This window comes from Struthio camelus, chromosome 3, assembly GCF_040807025.1.
Source record: "Struthio camelus isolate bStrCam1 chromosome 3, bStrCam1.hap1, whole genome shotgun sequence".
In the NCBI taxonomy this organism is placed as follows: Eukaryota; Metazoa; Chordata; class Aves; order Struthioniformes; family Struthionidae; genus Struthio; species Struthio camelus.
In genome coordinates, this window is record NC_090944.1 from 28,170,518 (window position 1) to 28,191,394 (window position 20,877).

Genomic DNA, 20,877 nt, shown 5'->3' on the forward strand with positions numbered 1-20,877 from the left:
TGGATATATTATATACACTTTACTGAAATGGCTAGCTGGGAAAATAATCAGTAAAATTAACAGGGATAGGTAATTTTACAACAAATACAGTTTTTATTTCTTGGCAAACTATGAAACACCATGCTACAGGAAAGCACGTATTTGCCACAGGGTAGCAGAGGATTCATTGGCTCTCTGTTAAAGTATTTTCCATTTATTTATCAACCTGTCTAAGTGTTGTAGGTGGTCCTTTTTCTTCCTCTTCTCTTTCCTTTCCTCTCCCCTTTGCCCTTCTGAAAAGGTTATGCTCATCAAAAAGGAAACTGGTGACTGACACAAAAAAGTATGTTCATCACACTGCATATGACAAATGATATTTTCTTTCTCAAATGTGTTCTTAATGCCTAACAGTCTTGAGCTACTTGTTTAAAAAAAAAAAAGAAAAGAAAAGAAAGACAGAAAAAAAAAGAAAAAGCGAAAAAAAAAAAAGATTAAAGGCATAGATCTTTTACAGTATTCAGGTGCTAAATCCCACTGATTTCAATCGGAATTAGGCACCAAAGTGCTTTTGAAGATCTAGGCTATTCAGGCTCATTTTCTACTAAATTACACTATTGTACTTCTATTGGCATCTGTATATTTTACTTGTGTAATGGAGTGCAAAGGCCCGATTTATCAATTTTCCTCTGGGCTCACATTATTCATGTTGTGGTGAAGTATATTTGTACTTATTGATTCAAAGCAGTTTCAGTTCCATGACCTAAACACAGCGAGCCCGGGACAATGAATCTCAAAAACACTCTCAACTCATTTTGAGATGTAATAGCATAGATGCTTCTTGTAAAGAGCTGAAATTCTCATCAGTGGAAGAAAGTTGATTGTGTTGAACTATGAATGAAATTACAAAGATGATATAAGAAATCACATAACATTATGAAAGATGACATTTGGAGAACTTTAAGGCTGCAAAATCAAGAACACAAGTGTTGGGGAAATGCTAGAATTAGGTCTGTTTTTGCAATCTTAATATGACCCTATTCAAAGTATGTAGTGTGAAAGTGTCTTTAAGACAAGGTCTCATATAACCTGTCACAGTCCCTGCCTAATTTAACACTCCAAATGGTTGGTACTCACAAAAGCACAAAAGTAATAATTAGATATTTATTTTAATTTTCTTTATTTGAGACATGGCACTCCCCCTTCTTTCCTTTTCAAGATTCAAATGTCATCTTGAAGATAGAAATACTGATCTTGCCATTATTTTTCTATGGTACTCTTGCCTAGTGTCAGAGTGCTTCCTAGCTATTAATTTATCCTAGCTATTAATTTATCTTCAGTGTGTCCCTATTTTAAAAGATGTGCTTATCCCTGTTCTACAGATGGAAGTACAAAAAGTTTACAGTCAGAATTCCCAAAGTATTAATGTGATGTGCTTAAAGCACGGTATTTAGATGCTATTTTTTCATAATTTGGACCATTTTATAATACTGTGGAGTGCGCTGGTAGCAAAGGTCCCATGGACTATCGGAGTAACCCTGAGTGCTTCCTCCATCTATGTAAAATAGACTCCAGTGTTCATACAGTGACCATAAAATGAGCAGCACACAATCACGTGGGAGAAGTCTGATTTAAGGGACTTTCTTCTGACTTGGTTATTTCAGGCTGGCCTGGCCTTTCTTAAGCCAGCGTTAAAATGGAAACCCAGGTATCATTCCACACCATCTCTGCCTAAAATAGTAGATATCAGCTTTGATAATACCTTTTTTCATGTGGTCATATTTTTGTGATATGAAATATAATATACTAAAATAATCATACCTTGATTCTTGCTATAAGTACTCTTAATACTAATCCTTAAATAAAAAGGTCAGCAAAGTGAAAAGAGTTCCAGTATCTTAACTTATACTTTGTTTACTCTCATTACGTAGATTTTGAAACTGAACCTATTTTTTTATAAAACCTTATTGTCAGCAAACATACTGCACCTTTTCCATTCTAGAAAGTGTTCATTCAAGCTGTCTGAAGTGATCTGTGCATAGTTTAACTCCTTTTGAGGACACTATTTGATATGGATATAAAAATAGATTGTACCTTCTGCCCTTAGATGTTGGGAGAACTGATAGCAGCTGATGGATATCCAGACATCAAAACTGAATGAAATTAAAACATTTATGTTAGAAGCACAAAGAAAAGACTTATATTTTTCATGCAAGTAAATATAATAAAGGTGGCTTTTTTTTTTTTAATACCTCCCCCAAATGTCTGTACCTCTGAAATGCCATAAGGGATGAACTGCTGTTTAAATGACCTAGGAGGCTGCTTCTAGAAGCGATTGCCCTTGGTGAAGAATATATTCGCAAAGAATCTGAATGACCTTTTGCTTTGGAGCCAGACAGGTGCTAGTAGTATGTGATTTTGCTGGAAAACTCCTAACAAGGTAGTAATATTGTCTGTTGCTATGCGTACAACTGCACTATAGGAATGTCTAAAAAATGGACGTTGCATAAAAATAGTACAAATGGTACCCACAATATTGTTGCATCAAAATTGGTTTGTAAAAACACAGAAATATTTTTTTTGTGTGAATAGCAGCACACATGTAATTGCTGAGCTACACTCATAACAGCTGTTACAGATCTCCTTGAAGACACAAAGAATTTGTGTCCCTCTTTTTTTCAGTCGGTTGTCCTCCTAAACCACCGGCCTATAAGCTATGGAGAAATAAAAGGCCCAGCTCAGTTTTTAGGAAAAAATATGGATCTCAGTTTCATTCTTAAGATGTGGAACATTTCTTGAGATCCTGAAGTTGTCAAAGGGCAGAGAATGTCATTTCTCACCCAGGTGTATTGATGGTAGGCTCCTCATAATGCATTATTTGTGGTGCATCAGATGCAGCACGACCTAAAGGATGAAGGCTTACAGGAAAACGAGAAGGCTGGATTGCACAGCTATTGCAGGGGAGTTTTATTGCTATTTGATCCTACATTAAAAAAAGAAGATGAAAACACACCAATCCTAAATACTCAGAAAGACTTGAATATGATGGATATTAATTTTGTTATGGAGCAGGCTGTGAAAGTCATAAACTTACATGAGATTTTATTCTGTAAAACAATAATTTGGGGTTGTCCCCCTTTCTATGATGCATCTGATCCTGACACTGGCAGGAGCTCTGAGTAAAATGGACTGTTCTCTGATCAAATAGGAAAGCTATGTAATGTTTCAGGCAGTTGGTGTTATAAGGCAGTGGTCCTCTACTAACAGAGGTTGATGACATTAAAACCCCCCTAAAAATTCATACATCTAAGATAAAAAAAAAAAATGCATAGCTGTCTGCAGGTTTCGGACGTATAGGTTTCGGCTCTATTTACTTCAACTTCCTTGAGGATTTGACATTCATTCTGCTTATTCTCTGGACTGAGCTCTCATGCTAGCTAAATTCCTGTTTTATTATCCCATATCCATACCTGTGTAGATGGTCTAGGACTGTACCCATCCCAACACTGTTTAAATGCCTTTCAAAGACTGTACTAAGTGCTTATCCTTCCCTAATTACATTTCTTTATGACAAATGAAGCAGAGGACATTTTGGGGGTATTTGTGGTATACTATTTTTGGTATTAAACAAAAAAGCTAGAAGAAATAGTCATCTTATCTCATTTTTATAAGCTGGACTTTCAGTTTGCTTTCAATTTGCAGGTTGTAACATATTTAAGCTCCTGTACAAGTGCAGAAGTGCCTTTGGGAAGGCATCTCCTTTTGGGAAGTTGCATCTTGGGCTTCCAGGATTCCTGCATTATTAAAGTCTACAAAACTTGAGCCTGCAGGGTGCTGCACACTTTGGCCTTGATCTACCAATCACTGAAGCATTTTGATGGAAGCTTTTCTCAAACCTATATACAAACACACTTTGTTTTTTATAATTTTAACTGTAATTGACAGGATGACAGAGCAATCTGAGCAAGCTGTTAAAAAGCAAGGATCACCTCAGCAGTAGGGGAGAGAAAGCTTCAGGTTTTACTGAAAATGACCTGAGGGTTATTTTGAAGGCTGCAGTACAACACAACCCAAAATTTGAAAGGATGAGGAATAGCTCTCAGGAAAGGAAATAAATATTTAAGTGGACTTTGCTTGTTTATTTTTCAGTGTTAATAGTTATCAATTTTCGGTTTTTGTAGACTGCTTCTCTGGCTTGGATCAAGTGCCTTACCAAGGAGGGTAAGTGTCCTTCTCTTCCTTGTACATTGGCATAGAGAACTGAGATGACTCGACCAACCTCAGTTATCAGATCATGGCATAGCCAGGCTTTGAATCCTGAAGAAACATAAGTGCATAACAGTTCTTGTGTGACAAACGTGCTGTAAAGGGAAGGAGTGCTCAGTGGTAATGCCTGTAGGGGGACAGAGCTGATGAGCATTTGCCAAATTACACCCCAGAGAGGATGGTTCTTGAGCAGAGCAGAGCATTAGGTGTCTTAAATGTTTTATGCTAATGTTAATAATGTGAGCGTAATGTTTTAGGAGACGTGTATGTTACAAATACACGCGCGCGCACACACACACACACACACTTGTACATATGCACATATATATATATGTATATATAGTGTTTAGATCCTGTGGAAATCCAAAATGAGGCAGCAGCTGTGTGGGAGTTCATAAGATCAGATGTCTGTGCCTATCTCAGATTTTAAATACCTATGTATTTTGAGGAAGTTGACTTTAGCTAATTAAGCATGTTAGAGAAGTTTACAACCCCCCTGTAACGTGATTACTTAAATTTAGATAAATACTTTTGATATCAAAAAGCATGACAGAATGTTTCTTGAAAACTTTTTGAATGATTGTATTGGCAGATGTGCTTATTTCTTCAGCACACCAGCCTATCCCAGGTGCTTCTCTGGGTAAACAAATGTTGGGGTAGCAATATCTATACCAATTATTAATGTAATGGCCAAGAGTCTAAAAAGAAGCGATTAATTTAGTTTTCCATTCCTCCTGTGAATAGGGCCAGCCTTTTTTTTTTTTTAATCGGAAATGCTGTTTTTATCTAAAGCAAGACTGAAAATATTTCAGTTTGCGAGTGGGAGAGAAATTGGTCACTGGGACTTACTCGGTCTCTGGGTTGAGTCAGCAACGCACATCAGACAAAGCCAGTGCCCTAATCGTGCACCTGCCGCTACTCCAGAATGTGTTTCCCTCACTATCTTCTATTAAAGCTGTTCTGTTCTGTGTAAATAAATATATATTAGGCTTCAGAGAGAGAGAGAAAGACTGAATGAGGCATAGAAAGATGGAAGTTCCTGGTATCTCACATGCTAGGTGAATGCCTTGCACTTGGGCCTGATAGTCAAAACCCTTTAAATTTAAGGAGAAAAACGTGTGCTCCAAGCCTCAGGGAACAGAATTTGTTAGGGACACATTGTGGCAGTGACAAAAACAGGTGAGAAATAAGAAATAAGAAATAAGAAATAAGAAATAAGAAATAAGAAATAAGAAATAAGAAATAAGAATGGCACCACAAGAAGGTGGCACCACTTCAGTGCTGGACAAAGCAAAACATAGCACAAGCAGCAAGGCAAACATGGCAGAGGAATTTTATAAAGCTTTATTGAAGGATGGGATTTTTTTCAGCTTTTCCCTCACACTGTGGTCCCCTGTGCCTTCCTCCTCTCTCTCAGTATATTTTTTCCTCTTTCCTTTTTATCCTGATGTGGCCACCAGAGAGGAATTTTTTCATACTAGTTACTTATTTTGCATGTTTTGCACAAGAAATATTCTTATATCTTCTCCTGGTTAAGCCAATTAGTGTTTGCTCACTTGTATTCAACTCCATGCTTGTTAGTTTGTGGTTGCGTTCTTTCCTACTCTAACATCTGACAGAAAGCAAGGACTGCAGGAACTTTATTTCTGATTTACCTATCATTTGTAGGTTCAGCTCTTAACATTTATATTCCATTGATATTGTAGTTTCTGGACTGAATGAATGTGAAATCTAATCTGTGCTCTCCAGGGGAAATTACTGTAACACTTGAGCATGTTACTGTTGAAGGGATTTGGGTCAAATATTGATTTTTTTCAGTACGCCAGTATCAATTAGTGTATTTTAATTTAATACAAAATACAAGGAACCGAGACTTCACAGAACTGGAGTTATACAGATATAGACTTCATTTTCTCAGGGCTACTATCTCTCAGTCTGCTCACTGACACAGGGAACAATAGAGATAATTTAGTATTTTAAGAGACTGCTAGACTGCTGGATTGAGATAGTCCATGTTTATACCAGTTCTGATAAAACTGAGAAGCACTCTATTAGCTGAGGACAGTCCAGAGGAGCCTGAGGAAGGTGGTCTTCGAAGAGTAATGTTACAGCTAGAGGGATTGGGTTGTGGCAGTAAAACTGATAGAGGGCAACTGATTTAGTAGTTCATTATTGTGGTGCATAGTAAAAGAAGGGACAGAGACGCCAAATCTAGAATGTCTCTACTAGTGAACTTTAGGAAGTAGACTGACCTTGCCAAACAGCAAGTATATATAGAAAATGAAAGCAAACAAGTATTGCTGAACATCTGGAACTAAAGACTCATGTCAGACGTTTAATACTCGAGTAGCACTACTAGGTTCACAGAAATGATGGACTCTTCTGGCCATACAGCTGAATTCCAGACCATTTCTGGTATATTTGCTATTGACATTTATAGATAGTATAGGGAGAGATGTGGGAATGATTTCACTGATTAGTTTAAAGAGGAGAAATTAGGAAGTATGCACCCAAATTGTGGATGCCTAAGTGTGAAAGTTTTGATGTGTCATATAGGATATGATGGTTTTGTTTGAAAGAGATGAAAGGAAACAGTATTACTTCATGTATCTCCTGTGAACTTATATATTGGTGTTCCTATCCTGTGTTGTATCCTCAGCCTGGAGATTCTAATAACTCTCACAACAGATTGATTCTTAGTAAGCAGAGTTAAGATTATGAAGTCTGTTCTGTCACTAATGAACATCTACTCTTGCAAGCAGATTCACTGACACTAGTCAAATTGCTTGAGAGAGTAATGGTTAATTTCAGTAAGACCTCCACAGCTGTGACGCGGCACCTATCAACAATCCACTTTGCAAAGTTAGATTTAATTGTATCTGAAAATGAATAGAGCCAAAACAAAGTACTGTGGGAAGACTCTCAAAGGCTTCCATGGATCTACTTCATAGTAGGCTAAATCCAGATTCTTACCTGAGGTTTATCTCCAGTCTTCCTAGCTATTCACATGCCTTTAAATCCATGCCTGCCTGTCTTGGGAATCTGGCCGTATTTGCTCGGAAGATGCTACAGGATAGAGTCTGTGTTATGCTTTGAGGAATGTTCTAACCTATCTACTTTGGAATAAGCATGCAAATGAAACTCAGTTTGTTTCTCCAGTGCTATTCCCAGAGTTTGGGACCTTTTTCCTTCTTCTTGCTCGTCTTGTACCCAACAGAAGCTACATGAGTGTGTGTTTGTGTATGGTTGGCATTTAAACCTTCATTTCAGATGGTCTCCGCCATATCTGAATGGCTTTACTCAGCCTAGGAATACTAAAAAACTCTGAAGTAAGTGACCAGAGAATTAAGTCAGGCATGATGATGCTCACAGCTACAGGATGTGAATGGATACTAGATTCTGCTCACTGCTGAAGGAACAAGACATAAAATGTGCACTGCACTGGGCTCACATAGGTGCATTTTGAGGTGTTGGTGCTGTCTAATCTAGATATCTGAATTTGGAGCTAAAGTTCCCAGATAGTAAGGGGAACATCCAGAAGGAGATTTGCAGCAAGTAAGCCAGGAACAAAAAGAGTGAAAGGGAGGAGAACTTCCTAACTAAAGGTATATGTTGCCCATTTACTCCCACATAGTATTTCATAAAGAAGTGTTTTCAGTTGTCCTCTGGAGTTGCCACTGACTGCAGGAGGTGAAGGTTTCTAATTCAGGGTTGTCAGGGCCTTGATAGAAGTAGCCTGTGGCCATGCCCCAGGGACTTCAGAACACCTCCAAAAACGCCAGCACACTTTTCACTAGCAGCTCCTTATCTGCTCTGAGTCATGACCCTGAGGTGCTTACAACACAAATTAATCTGCCACTCCAAGGAGGAGAAAAGCAGCTCTCAAGCTCCAGCCCAGGAGAGGCATATAATACACACTTCTTTCCTGCCTGCTGACTTCCTAGTAGTCAAAAACTGTCTTGCGCTCTGCTCTCCTCTAAAATCTAAGCTAGATCAGAGTGTCCTTTCAGTGCATGCACTCAACTCTGGCATTATTGCATGATTCTTTTTTTCACTGCAGTTTCACATAGTCCTGCTCCCTTACCCTCGTGTCTTTGTTTTATCCCTGCATACTCTTAGTGCAAAACCTAGTGTCATGCTAAAGTATGTATTTAGCTAGAGCATACAAGTGTATGTGGACAGTGAAGGTACTTCAACTTATTTCGGAACAAAATAAATAGGACTTAGTGCAAAAGTCTGAGAACTACTGATCTAAATAACAGTAATGGGCAAGTCTGGCAGTTAACCATCCGCCAAGAGTTTGTGCAATCATCCTTTATTGCTGCATGTACAGAGATCACCCTCATCCACAAAATTTGGGGCCGTTCTCTCTTTCAGATGAAAAGCTGTGATCAGCACCGGAGAGCCCCACAGTGGGAGAAGGGAAACAGGATCAGTCCTAACATGACCTGATGAGCGGGGAGCTATCCTGAGCCAGGGTCTAAGCATCTGCTGGAGATGACTGTAGGGGAGAAAGAAGCAGCAGAGCTGAGTCACAGAGCAGTAAACGTCTGCTGCTATCTTTGAGACTGTTACTGAAGAGATGACAGCAAGAGTGGGAACATTTCCCAGACCATCATCAATGTAATAAGTGCTAGAACAACTATTGCACTGTTATATTCTGGGTCACCTCAGAAGGAGTGCAGGGAGATGCTAGGGCTTTTCTTCTGACTCTTATTCGTTCCTTGTCCTGTATGATCCGAGCTAGAGCCACATATACGTTAAAGATTTAAGCATGGAAAAAACAGTTTACTCTAACTATGTCTGAACTGATTGTGAAGCCTGTGATCTCCTCCCCTCCCTCACCTATAAAGCATAAAGGGATATTTTCCAAAGCATTTTTCTGTTCATAAGTCTATTATTCAGGTAGGCTCCTATGCTGTTATGCTGACATTATCATTACAGCAGTGTCCCAGACAATGCAAAAATCTCAGGGACTGTACTAAATGAAAATGTCTCTTGATGTTTGTAGTATTTCATCTCCCTGTGTTTTCCAGCCATAGGGCTGGGAAAGGGAGGTGATTTATTCTGTTGCTTGCAAATCTGCCATTCCTTAATTCAGCACCCTATTAATCTATGTGCAAATTTTCCCCATTTTTATTTGGCTAGTGTTGTTTGTAAAATTTTATTCTACTTAGAAGGAACTGAGAACAATCAACAAGGTTTCTGGGTGAAAGAAATTTCCAGAAACCACTCCAGTAGCTACCAGCCTTGCTCATTTGGTGACAAGCTGTTGAGTCAGCAAGTCATGAAATCTCTCTCTCTCTCTCTCTCTCTCTCAAGTAAGTAACTAGTTTTTTATTGGGAGTCTGGAAAAATCTCCTTCACTTCCAACTAGTCCTGGAAACAGGACCTTGATCTGATTTCACTAATATGCCCTCTTTTTCTCCCATTTCATCTTCAGCTCACCCCTCAAGCTTTTCTTTCTTCAAGTTTTATTGCGTTGCCTTTGTGGGCTATGGATCAGTTGCATAGTCTTTCAATGTACGTTTTCCATCTGCTGAAAGGTCTGGTGAGGTTTAACTGGTTAATACTTATTTGCAGAATACTTAGCACAATTCTTAGGTACAGTCTGATGAGTTTCTTACACTGTTGCAATATGGTTCCATCTTACCTGTTATTCAAATCACCCTTCCAGAATTCAAGGATCCTAAGTCAATTTTTTGTTTGTGGTCACTCGACCTTGCCCACTACTGAAAAACATAGAAGGTCCTTCCACTTTTGGTTCACATAAGCACACATTGTGGTATAGGCACCGTGTAATTTGGTCCCTGCATCAGGAACCTAAGCTCCCATAGAGTCATCAGAACCTCCAGAACAACCGAGGAGCTGGAGGAAGGAGAATGTGAAGGAGAAATGAGCAGGAAAAATAGAAATAAAAATGTTAGTTGCCACATACTGCTGCAGAATGCTCCATATGAAAAAGTCTGAATTGCTTTCTGAAGGCTTCATTGTCTGTTTAGTGAAAGCAAGCTTCTGGATCAGCAGTCAGCTTAGATGTGTAGGGTTGGTGTGGATACCTGCTCACTTCTCCTCTGCCCCTCATGCCCCTTTGATAAGGAGAAAATTAATTCTTAGTTTCTGAACAAAGGTCTATAGCTAGGAGAGAGCATGATCTCCCTGACTGAGTAACAGCTGGGGAAAAATGAATAGGCCATATGTCAGGGAGCAGCAGCCAGAACACTGGGACAAAGCTGTGGATCACTGCCAAACTTTGTGGTTAAAGTCACGGCAGTCGGGATGAGAAAAGGAGGGAAATTGCTCAGAAATACGTTTTCAGCGTCCCTGCACTGGCCTACATTTTAAGGAGTGCAATATATAAATCCTAAACAAAATAAGTAAGAAGACTTATTTTCAGGAAGCTACCTGGAAGAAAGTCAAGTGGCTCTGAACATCCTTGTCAAATAACTTCCCTAGTTCCCTTATGCTTTCCTTTTTTCACCTGCACGATCATTCTCGGGAAAGCCTAGACAATTCCAGAATTTTATCTGTGAGATTCTCTGGCTATTCATTTCTTTATTTATGCTTTTCCACCCTTAGTCCTTGTTCTCCACAAGCCAATTCATCAGTGTTTCTTCTGTTATCTAAACTCAATGGCAGAATGGGGTCTTGTTTAGGCTAATGTAGCTAACAGCTGTGTAACAATTCTGCAGCCTCTGGAAGAGGAGCTGAGTTTGTGAAGAATTTTATGCAGCAGGAATTGATCTGCAATATGTTCATTCTGAAACTTTTTTACCACCTACCTAGAAACTGATTATGTATGCCAGTCTGTTCCAGGCCCACTGAGGAGGGCCTCACTGGTGATGCATAGTTTTATTAGAGGTGGAATGGAGAGCTGAAGCTAATGAACTTGGTTAGCTCTGTGAGAGATTAAGAAGGAGCAGCAGCAAGCAGCCCTCAGGCAAAAATAAAGACTCAGACCTGGACCCAGAGTGTAACCTCATGAGCTGTGGGACACAACCAGTTTTTTCATATGAAACATTGCTATGAGCTGAGATGGTTGGAAGCCACGGGCCCATGCTATACTTTTTGTTAAGTCTCGATCAGACAGTACACATCTGAGCAATCTTATCCTGAGCGCGTGTTAGTCGATGACCAACTTGATAAGTGATGAAGCAAAATAAAATCTCAGTTTTAACAAAAATCAAAGTTTTACGGTAGGGCAATTCATTCTGGAAAGAATATATGAATATTCTTAAAAGCTGCACTTCAAGTTTTTAGTAAGAATCACATCCATCATAGTCCTAATTACATTTCTTTAATTAGATGGGTCTATTCTGAAACTTTTTACTTTTAAAGGGAGTACCTGCTTAGAGACACTTAAGTAAAAATTGTGAAACCATTCACATTAATTGATTGTGACTGATTTAAATGAAACCCAATTGCCCCTATTTTTGATACTTATTTGTCTAACAAAGCTAAATGGAAGCAATTGGAAAAAAAAATTCTTGCGCTGTCTTTTACACCTTGTTAGTTATTCCTCTGTAATTAGTCATTTTAGATTCTGGATAGCCAGTCCACTGTAACTTGTCATAAGTTGGCTTTTAATGTTTATAGGGAAAAATAAATGAGAATATCCTTCTGGAATGGCAGTGATATCTACCAAATTTCTTCTTAAATATGCAAAACAAAATGGATTGTTAAAAATAATCCCCTGAGGATGGTGCTTCTTTTGTCAGTTTTCTACTAGAGTGCACCCTGCACTCTGATAGAAAATTGCTCATTAATCTTTGAGGAATGACCAGTTTTTCCGAAACAGTCACTGAGCTATGCTGCCACTGTTATTTTTTTAAGTATTATGGGTGCCATTAATTGCTTACTGTGGTTGGTAATAGCAGTAATCCTCTTCGAATGGGACATTAGCTCCAAAACAAGCCATTAGTCCACGCACTGTAATTAATGCTTACTTTTCAGGAGGTAACCATCGTGCCTTCAGAGGAATTGCAAAGGCCGACATAGCACTGGAGATTTGAGGTCTCTGTCTTTAATATTTGTATTTAGTCTGAAAGATTTTTTTTTTTTTTACTGAACATTGTTTTATTAGCAACCACTTGCATTTGCAGTGTTAGATATAGTAAAGGTAAGGGGATTTGACCTTTGCTTTGAGCATGGAGAGAGTTTTCCCTTTTTTCTTCCCTCCAGCTTTTTGCTTCCTAAGGTAGGGAGAAGGTATGGATGCCTCAGATTGCTTCCTCTCAGATGAGTGAGATGGATAGCACCATGTTTGGTCACCAAGAGGAATGCACTGAGTCATCTTTTGAAGCAGAACAAAGGCTAAAGCCTGAGAACATGTCACCTTGTGAAGGAGAAGGATCCCAAAAGAAAGGACATTCATGACTTGAATTTTTTTCCTACCCTGAGACACAACATAGCAACTGCTTGTCAGCAGAACAAGGGACTCCAGTAAAACACTGGACTGACTGCATCTAATACATCAGCTCGTGGAGAAGAAGAGAGGTCGTGGTGTTGTACTGAATAAATGCACATTCTATATCTATCTGACGGGGGAACTTAAGGCAGGTACGAATTATATTTGTCTCCTGCTTGGTATAGGAGACTTAGCAGGTCTGGAGGAAGCAGTGGAGGGTCTGAAACAGAGGTTGGTAGCTGAAGCTATTTTGTGTAGTGTTGGTTAGCAGACATTCTCTTTTAATGGAGAAACTTCCTTTCCTGGTTCCTGCTATGGAGAAGGTAGCTATGGGATGAAATTTTTCTTTCTGCCTTGCAGTTCTTTTGACTGCCTACCTGCGTGAAGCCTTCCCCTCCGGATTCTGAGTGTCTGTAAAAAAAGTGTGAGGTTGTGGGTTGTTTGGAGTGGAAGTGACAGGAAAGAATGTATTTTCCTGCCTCATCCAGAACATACATTGCCTTTGACACCTCTGCTCATGTCCACTGTATCTCAGTCCCAATAGTACTGGAAGGAGAGACGAAAGAAGAAGGAACAGTTGGACCTCATGGAAAGGAAGAACCAGCCAGAACGGGAGCTGCCAGATATGAATTTTGTCCAGCAAATTCATGCCTTTGTTTTAGTTTTAAAGGAGAGAGATGGAGGGATTATCTTTCTGTGTCTGTTTCTCACTTCTATACTTTTTTTGATAGACGGTGCAGAATGCAGGGGTGGCTGTGCATATGTGGCAATATGGAGCTCAAAATCTCTGCACTGCAGTCACTCTTTCCCCTCAAGCGAGTTTTATAAGGCTTGGAGGTCAGCAAAGTTGCTTCTAATTCATTACAGTATGACTTTAGAGTCAGTTCCTTTGATTTTGCATTCTGGGTTATTAGTGACTAGAGCCACTGTGCTGAAGTACACGTGCATGGGCAGAAAGGTGGAAGGGCATGAAATATATTTGCTTTTACATTTAGAAAAACATTCTTTCTTTCATTTATGCTTGGAAAGAAACAAATCTGACCTGCAAAATAAACCTCTAGTAAAGCGTATTTAGTTGAGATTTTCAAACGCTATATGACTTAAGATACATGGTCTCGCTAAAAATCTAAGGAGTTTGTGCTTCTAGGCTGCTAACACATATTTGATATGCCTATTTATATTGGATTCTTTATAGTGGATTCACTGGTAGCATAGCTCAAACTGAAGGATTGCTTTGGTATATCATTCCTCCAGGACTAAAATGTCAGCCACTGACACAGTCTCAAATATTTTCTGTTTCTGGAATGTGCTTTTTCAGAACACTGCTTGGAGGTAGCAAAGGGCGCTTCCCAGTGGGAGCTTCTGCTGGTTGAGAAATTAGTAACCTGGAGATGTTCGTAAGTCTTGCCTGCTTTGCTCAGAGATAGTAAACATTCAAAATTACATGTGAGTAATACTCCCCGCAGAAACTCCAAGTAAGGCACTGGAACTTCCTAACCCTGCAGCAAATATGCAGCATACTTCACCACATCTTTCTTATCTAAATATTCTTTATCTACTTATTCCCATATTCTGTCTTTTTTTTTTTTTTAACCAATTGCCTATGGATACCGAGTAGTCTGTAGAAAAGGTGGGTCTCACTTTGAGTGCTTAGCCGTAGCATTCTATGGGTGATGCTGTTGACTTTAAAATGCTCTCTACACACAAAATTCCTACTCCTCCTTTCTAATACATTTTACCTGTTCCAGATTTTGGGAATCTTACTTTATTTTGACCCTTAGTTTTCCAGGCTTTGTTCAGCTGGGGCTTTATTCTTTAGCATTTTTTGTTTTTATTTAAAAATGTATTGATCCATAAAATGGCAAAGGCAGAGAATGACTTCAGTCAATATAACTGCATACAGTTAAAAAGAGGAAGAGTTTTCCAATTAAATCAGAAGAATTTTAGACATCAGACTTTATTTATCCAGCTTTTTAGGAATTTTGGTTGCTGATATCTTTATCTATAATAACCATTCTGACTTGGTTATATGAGGACGGCAGTATAAATTATAGAAGAAAAAGTTTAAACCTTATATATTTAAAGCTACCTAACCAAATGTAGCAAGGTTTGAAAAGAGCCTTTTTTAAGTTGCTTGCAGGCCCAGGAAGACAGTTTTCATGTGGTGATACTACAGTATTGATTACAGTTATTAGATGTAAGGGCAGAGTTAAGGTGTTGACTATATACTCAAAATAGTGAATAAAACTGTGTAGAAGCATATGTGAAACTCAAGTCATTTGTCTTCATCAGAGTGTTTAATTGAGAGAAGTGCTCAGCTCTGTAAATAAAATTGCTATGAGATTATTTTCAGATTATTTGACTGGAGCTCATGAAAAGAGGCATTGTTTGTTTTATGGATTTACATACAGTTTCTCTAAAATAAGCTGTTTATAAGTGGGCCAATAGAAAATATTTGACCATAGGGGAATTACTAGTATTTTTGCTTCTTTTTTATTTTGGAAGGGAGATAAGTCTGACTCATTGTCCTTGGTAAATGAAGTTGTGTGTTTTCAGGAAGGATATAGCTTGAAAAAGGGAAAATGAGGGTCTAGAAATCAAAAATTGAATAATGGTTACATGTAAAAGTAAAGGGAAGCAACGTCACACCATCATGTTATTTAGAACTCTCAATTCTGAATCTGAACCTCACACACAAATGTATAAGTGAGGCTGAGTTTGTATTTGGTGAGAGGATCTTCTTACAATTTAAGCATTTGTTTTCCTAAAAGCAGTGACACTAGATATACTGAAGCAAGTAGGCTACTAAACTGTACATGGGAATGATTTTTTCAGCAAAAACTGTATTTGTCAAGATGTAGGTTCAGTCATCTCCAAAATGCTAATTTTATTCTTAAAGACCCAATTTTATTCTTAAAATAGTTCATATTTTTTCTCTGCCCTCTACAACCTGCTTCAGTTAGAGATTTCATCCATAATGTGGCAGAACCTTGATCAGTTCCTCTTTTTGCCTCAAGGAATCTGGAGCCCCATTTCGCAATACCTAAAGGCTATGGGGCAAGAGGAAGGCTACTTTTGAGCTTTCTTTTTGGATCTCTGATTTGGATGTATAATGAGAGGAAGGGAATAACTGTTCCACTTCTGCTTTGAAGGTATTTCAGAAGAATATTTTTCTCCAGAAATTAATTTCTGAAGAAAATATGACATTATGTTTGTAAAATATCAAGTGAGGTACTAAATGGCCTTCTTGCAAGTCTAAATACTATCACCTGGAAATGGTACATTTGTAAATTTGCAGGGCATAATGATCTGAGCCTTGAAAGAGCAAAGGGCTTGTGGGTTTATTCGTTGTGAAGAGAGACCAGAGTAACCCGGGACTCCCTTTGGCCTCAGCTGGATGGAGGTCTGCTAGCACAGGAACCCCCTGCTGGGGTCTGTTGAAAAGCAAAAGGAGCTGATTTTACCAAGTGGGGCTGAAGGAAGTGTAATCGACATGCAAGTTTTGTAACGGTCCCCCTCCCTTTCTGCCCCAGAAGCTCGGCTTTATTGGAAAAGAGAGCAAAAGATGAGTATAGGAGTTATATTACTTTTTGGAAAGGGCTAGGATTTGACATATGTCCAATACATCCACCATAAATAAATGGTCACCCCAAAGTAAGGCTTCTTTCTGAAGTGATGGGAAAGTGTTCCAGGACCAAGAGAATTCAAAGATTACTCTTGTATTGAAAGAAGAGAGTGACTTAATCCAGAAAGCTTTCTGAGAATGTTTTGAGACATTCTGGTGCCAGGTGTCTCTTAGAAAGAACTGATGCACCCTAAGACTGCTTTGTGGCAGCATAGCAGGGGCAACAATAAAAACATTTTGTGGAAGAGATTGTTATTCTTAATTCCTAAAAATTTGTAGTATATTTGGTAAGTTTCTTTTTTTTTCTTTTTTTTCTTTTTAGAAATGTGGTTTTTTTACAAAGAGTTTGAGGGGAAAAGAAAGGGAAAATTTGTCATTGAAATTGGGAAAACCTGAGTAGGCTTAGTGAAAGCCTCAGCCTGGATAGACAGAGGATTTTTTCTGGAGGTCAGGGAAGGTATCAAGCCAGGCTTCCCACATCCTATAGCTGCTAAGCCATTAGACATATAAATGGAGCATGAGAACGCAGTTTTTTAAAGCTAGCCCTCAAATAAATGTTTTTAGCATATGTCTGAAAAGAAAATATTTCATTTTGATGTGAAATAGAAATTTTGTTTTGCATGAAAAAATATTTACTGTTATTTTTTCAAGGGGAATAACTGAAAAATATTCTATTCGAGTTGATCTGAAGGTGTTTTACTTTTCAATTTAGCAGCTAAAAAAATTCCTTATTCACTGTAAACTATTATCTTCATGATGGATCCCAGTTGTAAAAGCACCCACATGTTTGAAAAAGTTATTCTGAATGGTCTGCATAGCCATTCTTACCCCTGAAAAAATAACAACATTTGAGATGGCTGCAATAGCACAAGGAAAAAAAAATACTTAGAGAATATCTATCATTGCCATTTCCTTTAATAATGCTGTTCTGTGTCAAACTGGGGGAAGCAATCGAAAGAGTGGCTGTGCCCACACTTGCCCTCATTGCCTGGATCCCATTTCAACAGTTTTACAGAAGCCAAGGAAATTTTAAGACAATGCTATTCCAATTTTCTTTCTTCTAAGGAGCTTTCACATGCAGCAAAACCCGTAGGGAACTTTTTTATACCCTAAGGGAACAGATCGCATACATAGATAATGTGTTTTAACTTGGGAATCAAAGTGAATTTTCCTCTTCTTTAAGAGTAGTCAGCAATAGAAAGTGATGTGAAGATAGGAATTTTTTAGTGCCACAGCAGCAGCAGCATAGGAACATCAATCTGCGTGGAACTGGTGATGAGATAGTTAAAGAACCATTGAAATTCAGATTTCAGTAGCGTAAAGTGCAAGTCTGTTGAGACCCTTCTATTCCCACTAGAATGAGAAAATGGGAAAGAAAATGATTTCATGAGTTTGACAGAACATAGCCCGTGGTGAGAGGCCAGAGGGAATAGTCTATTTCATTAGGTCAGCTTGATTAAATAAATTTTATCAGGAAAATTTGTGCTATCATAACAAAGCTGAATAAACAAAGTAGATAAAATTTCCTGAAGAAATAGAAGTTAAGAACTGTGGGACTGGAGGACTGTGGTTTGAGGAGAAAGCTGAGGCTGTTGCAGAGGTCTCCCCATATCTCCTTATCTGCAGGCTGCTGAGTTCTACTGAACCTGGTGAAGTTCAAAATATACGTCACTTTTCAGGATTTGTTTTGCACTATCTAGGCTAGGGATGTGTGACATGGGAGAACACGATCTCAGGAGCTGCAGACAACATTCCTGAATCTATCTTTGTACAATGAAGCTTCTGAACCTGTGCTTAAATCTCACTGAAGTCAAAAAGATTTTTCAGCACCTGAAGAGGAATGAGCTTAAGTAGTTTACTGAACTGGAGCCCAGAAACAGTAAAGCAGCTCCTTTTCTTCTTTGTGCTTCTTTGTCTTCTTTTCCTTCTTTTTCTTTTTCTTATTTTCTTTTTCTTTTTTCCTCTTTTTCTTATTTTCTCTTCTTTTTCTTCTTTCTTCTTTCTTCTTTTTTCTTCTTCTTTCCCCTCTTTTCATTCTTTTTCAGTCTCATTCTTTCTTTCTTTTTTTTCTCTTCATTTCCCTATTCCTGTAGAGTATGTAGCCACCATGCGCTTTCATTACAAGAGGAGAGATGTTAGTTCAGTAGTCATACTACACACCCTCAGCCCCCTGAATCAAATGCTGAGCTGAAATACTGTATGGCTTACTCTTTCTTAACCTCTGACTATATCGTTAGGGTGATAATATTATTTAAGTCTAATGTATCACAAAAAAATGGTTTCATTGTTATACAGTGGAGACCCCATAACAATGCCACGGTGACTGAGGCTATAATGAGGAACTGTAAGATTTCAATGGCAGAAGGAATTCATTGCTAGTCTATGACCTCATGATGAAACCATTACAATGCAGTCAGAGATACGAAGTTATTATGGGAAAACTATTTCTTACCAAGTCTATAAGGACCTTTTTGATGGTACCATTATGAAGCCATTACAATGTGAGGTTATGATGGCAAAATGGTTTCAATGAAACCCTATTATGGTTTAAAAACAGAATTAAATGGTGTCAGAGGAAGTTATGCCTCCTTTTAAAGCCTAAGGAAATTAAACAGGATCCCTCTCTCCAAACCAAAACAAGGATACATTAGAAGTATGCATGACAGACACCTGATCAGGAGTGAAATTATGTTCTCTTGCAAACAGTCAACTAAAATTTCTACTAGTAAGAAAATGTGCTCACCGAGTAGCTAAGATTTTCTTTAATTAAGTAAATAAAAATGAAATACCATCCCCAGATAATAGTTTACATTAAATAGCATTCTTCTGAATCTTGCTTACTGTATTACAGATTAGTATATTTCAGCTTCTTATTTTTCTTGTCGTTGTGTTGTTTCTGACTTTCATTTGCTCTGATAAGGGTAGCTTTTTTCCTACCTCAAAAATAAATTAAAATTACACTGCCACTCCCAGTCTAATATTTGGAATGACAGCTGAGACTGACTGTCAAAGTGAATATTATATTTCAAAATTCAGTAAAAATCCCCCTACTTAAGGCCAACATCTCACCAGTAATATGGTTACTAGTCATTTAGTATAAAAGCTAGCCTAATCTGATCACTTACTCTATCACCGGTGCTGGGAGGGAATAAAATGTATATTTAAAAATTGTTTTGGATGATACCATCCTGCTTCAGGATAATTACAACAGTATTTCCACTAAGAACAAAATACCTAAATGTACTTCTGAGTTTTTCAGGTGGAATTATCTACATTCTTGTTGGTGCTGTTTCATTTTAGATGAATAACTGCATATTTGTTATTCAAAAGTTTAATTAGATCTTATCTGATAGCACAGGGACGTGAACCTGGGACTGCCACGCAGATTCTCTTAACCGAATGCCTACTGGGTATCCTGGAGTGGATGTCCTGGTCCGTAAGGCCACAAATTCTATCCCAAAGCCAAGAGTGCTTTTATTGAAACGAAAAGTTTTTGAAAAATGTTCCAGGTTTGACATAGCTGCTTTTTTCCCTCTACATTAAAAATAAAATGTAGGAAAATTTTCCTACCAGCTTTAGATAATGCCGATGTTAACTGTGCTGGATTATTGTCGTAAGTGTGGAAACTAACAGTGTTAAAGTGAAATTTCAAAACCAGCCACTTAGGTGGGGTCTTTCTTTATCCTCCTCACTCGATATGTATGTAAAATGATCTGGCAGATTGTCATAATGAGCCATTCTTTTTATTGCTAAGCTGCAGTGTGAGGTGTGAAACCTTGTGAAAAGTGGTTAGTGTGTCCTTGGTAATCTGGCATCCATATGTTCAATGACAGCTTGAAGCATGATTATTGTTTTTTTGTGCATCTTTGCCTCTGAAGACTACCACCACTAAACAAATACTTTTGGATAGGAGGCCAGGACTGTCTTTAGCTGCTGAAGAAACTCAGGACTTTGCCAAAGCTAGAATGGAAAGTAAAGCCTTGAGCAACAAAAGGTTTCCTCCTGAAAAGTAATCTCAATGTTTTATACTAGTTTGAGTTCCACCTTACACTTCTTTGCAGATACCATTAAATGGAAACTGTCTGTTCTTGTTTGGACCACATGCTGTTTCAGTACTGTGGCAGCAACAGCAAGTTAGATTAGCAAATGACAAATGAGTTCTCTACTTCCCATTTCAGATAAACCAGAAATTATAGATTTTTAAAATGATTTTGATATTAACAACTGTGACCCAGCTATCAGTTCATCAGTCAAATAAATATCATCAAATACCCTAAAGGATGGATTTTGTATTCTGATGTGCTGTATGCCCGGAATAAATAAGCTTTCCCACATTTGGTAATGAAACCTCTGTGAAATACTGTAGAAACATATAATATTCCAACATCAGGAGTCCCAAATTCTGTCATCCTCATCCTTTTCAACTTCTTAATGAGTTCAAAACCTGTTTGACATCCTTGGAACAATACTATCAATCTCTATTATCGCTGGTAATGAGGAGGTTATCCTGGAAAATGGTATAAATTGGATATCACAGGTACTATGAAGCATATTGTAGAGACAGACCTCTGGATGACTCTTTAGGCTGCCAGCTTAGGTCTGA

At 38.2% G+C, this 20,877-nt stretch overlaps 1 protein-coding gene across 8 annotated transcripts in view; it reads left to right on the forward strand.

The window, feature by feature from the left end:
* The window catches only part of EIPR1 (EARP complex and GARP complex interacting protein 1), a 226,891-nt gene that overhangs the window by 173,549 nt on the left and 32,465 nt on the right, over nt 1-20,877 (forward strand). For 7 of the 8 annotated variants that reach the window (XR_011140065.1, XR_011140070.1, XR_011140069.1 and 4 more), the window contains one exon: nt 4,158-4,197. The exons of the other annotated variant lie outside the window; for it this stretch is intronic. Coding sequence is in view for 4 of the 7 variants with exons in the window: in XM_068937257.1 (XP_068793358.1) it covers nt 4,158-4,197 (40 nt within the window). In the remaining 3 variants the exon portion in view is untranslated. The remainder of the gene's footprint in view (nt 1-4,157; nt 4,198-20,877) is intronic. 8 annotated transcript variants of the gene reach the window in all.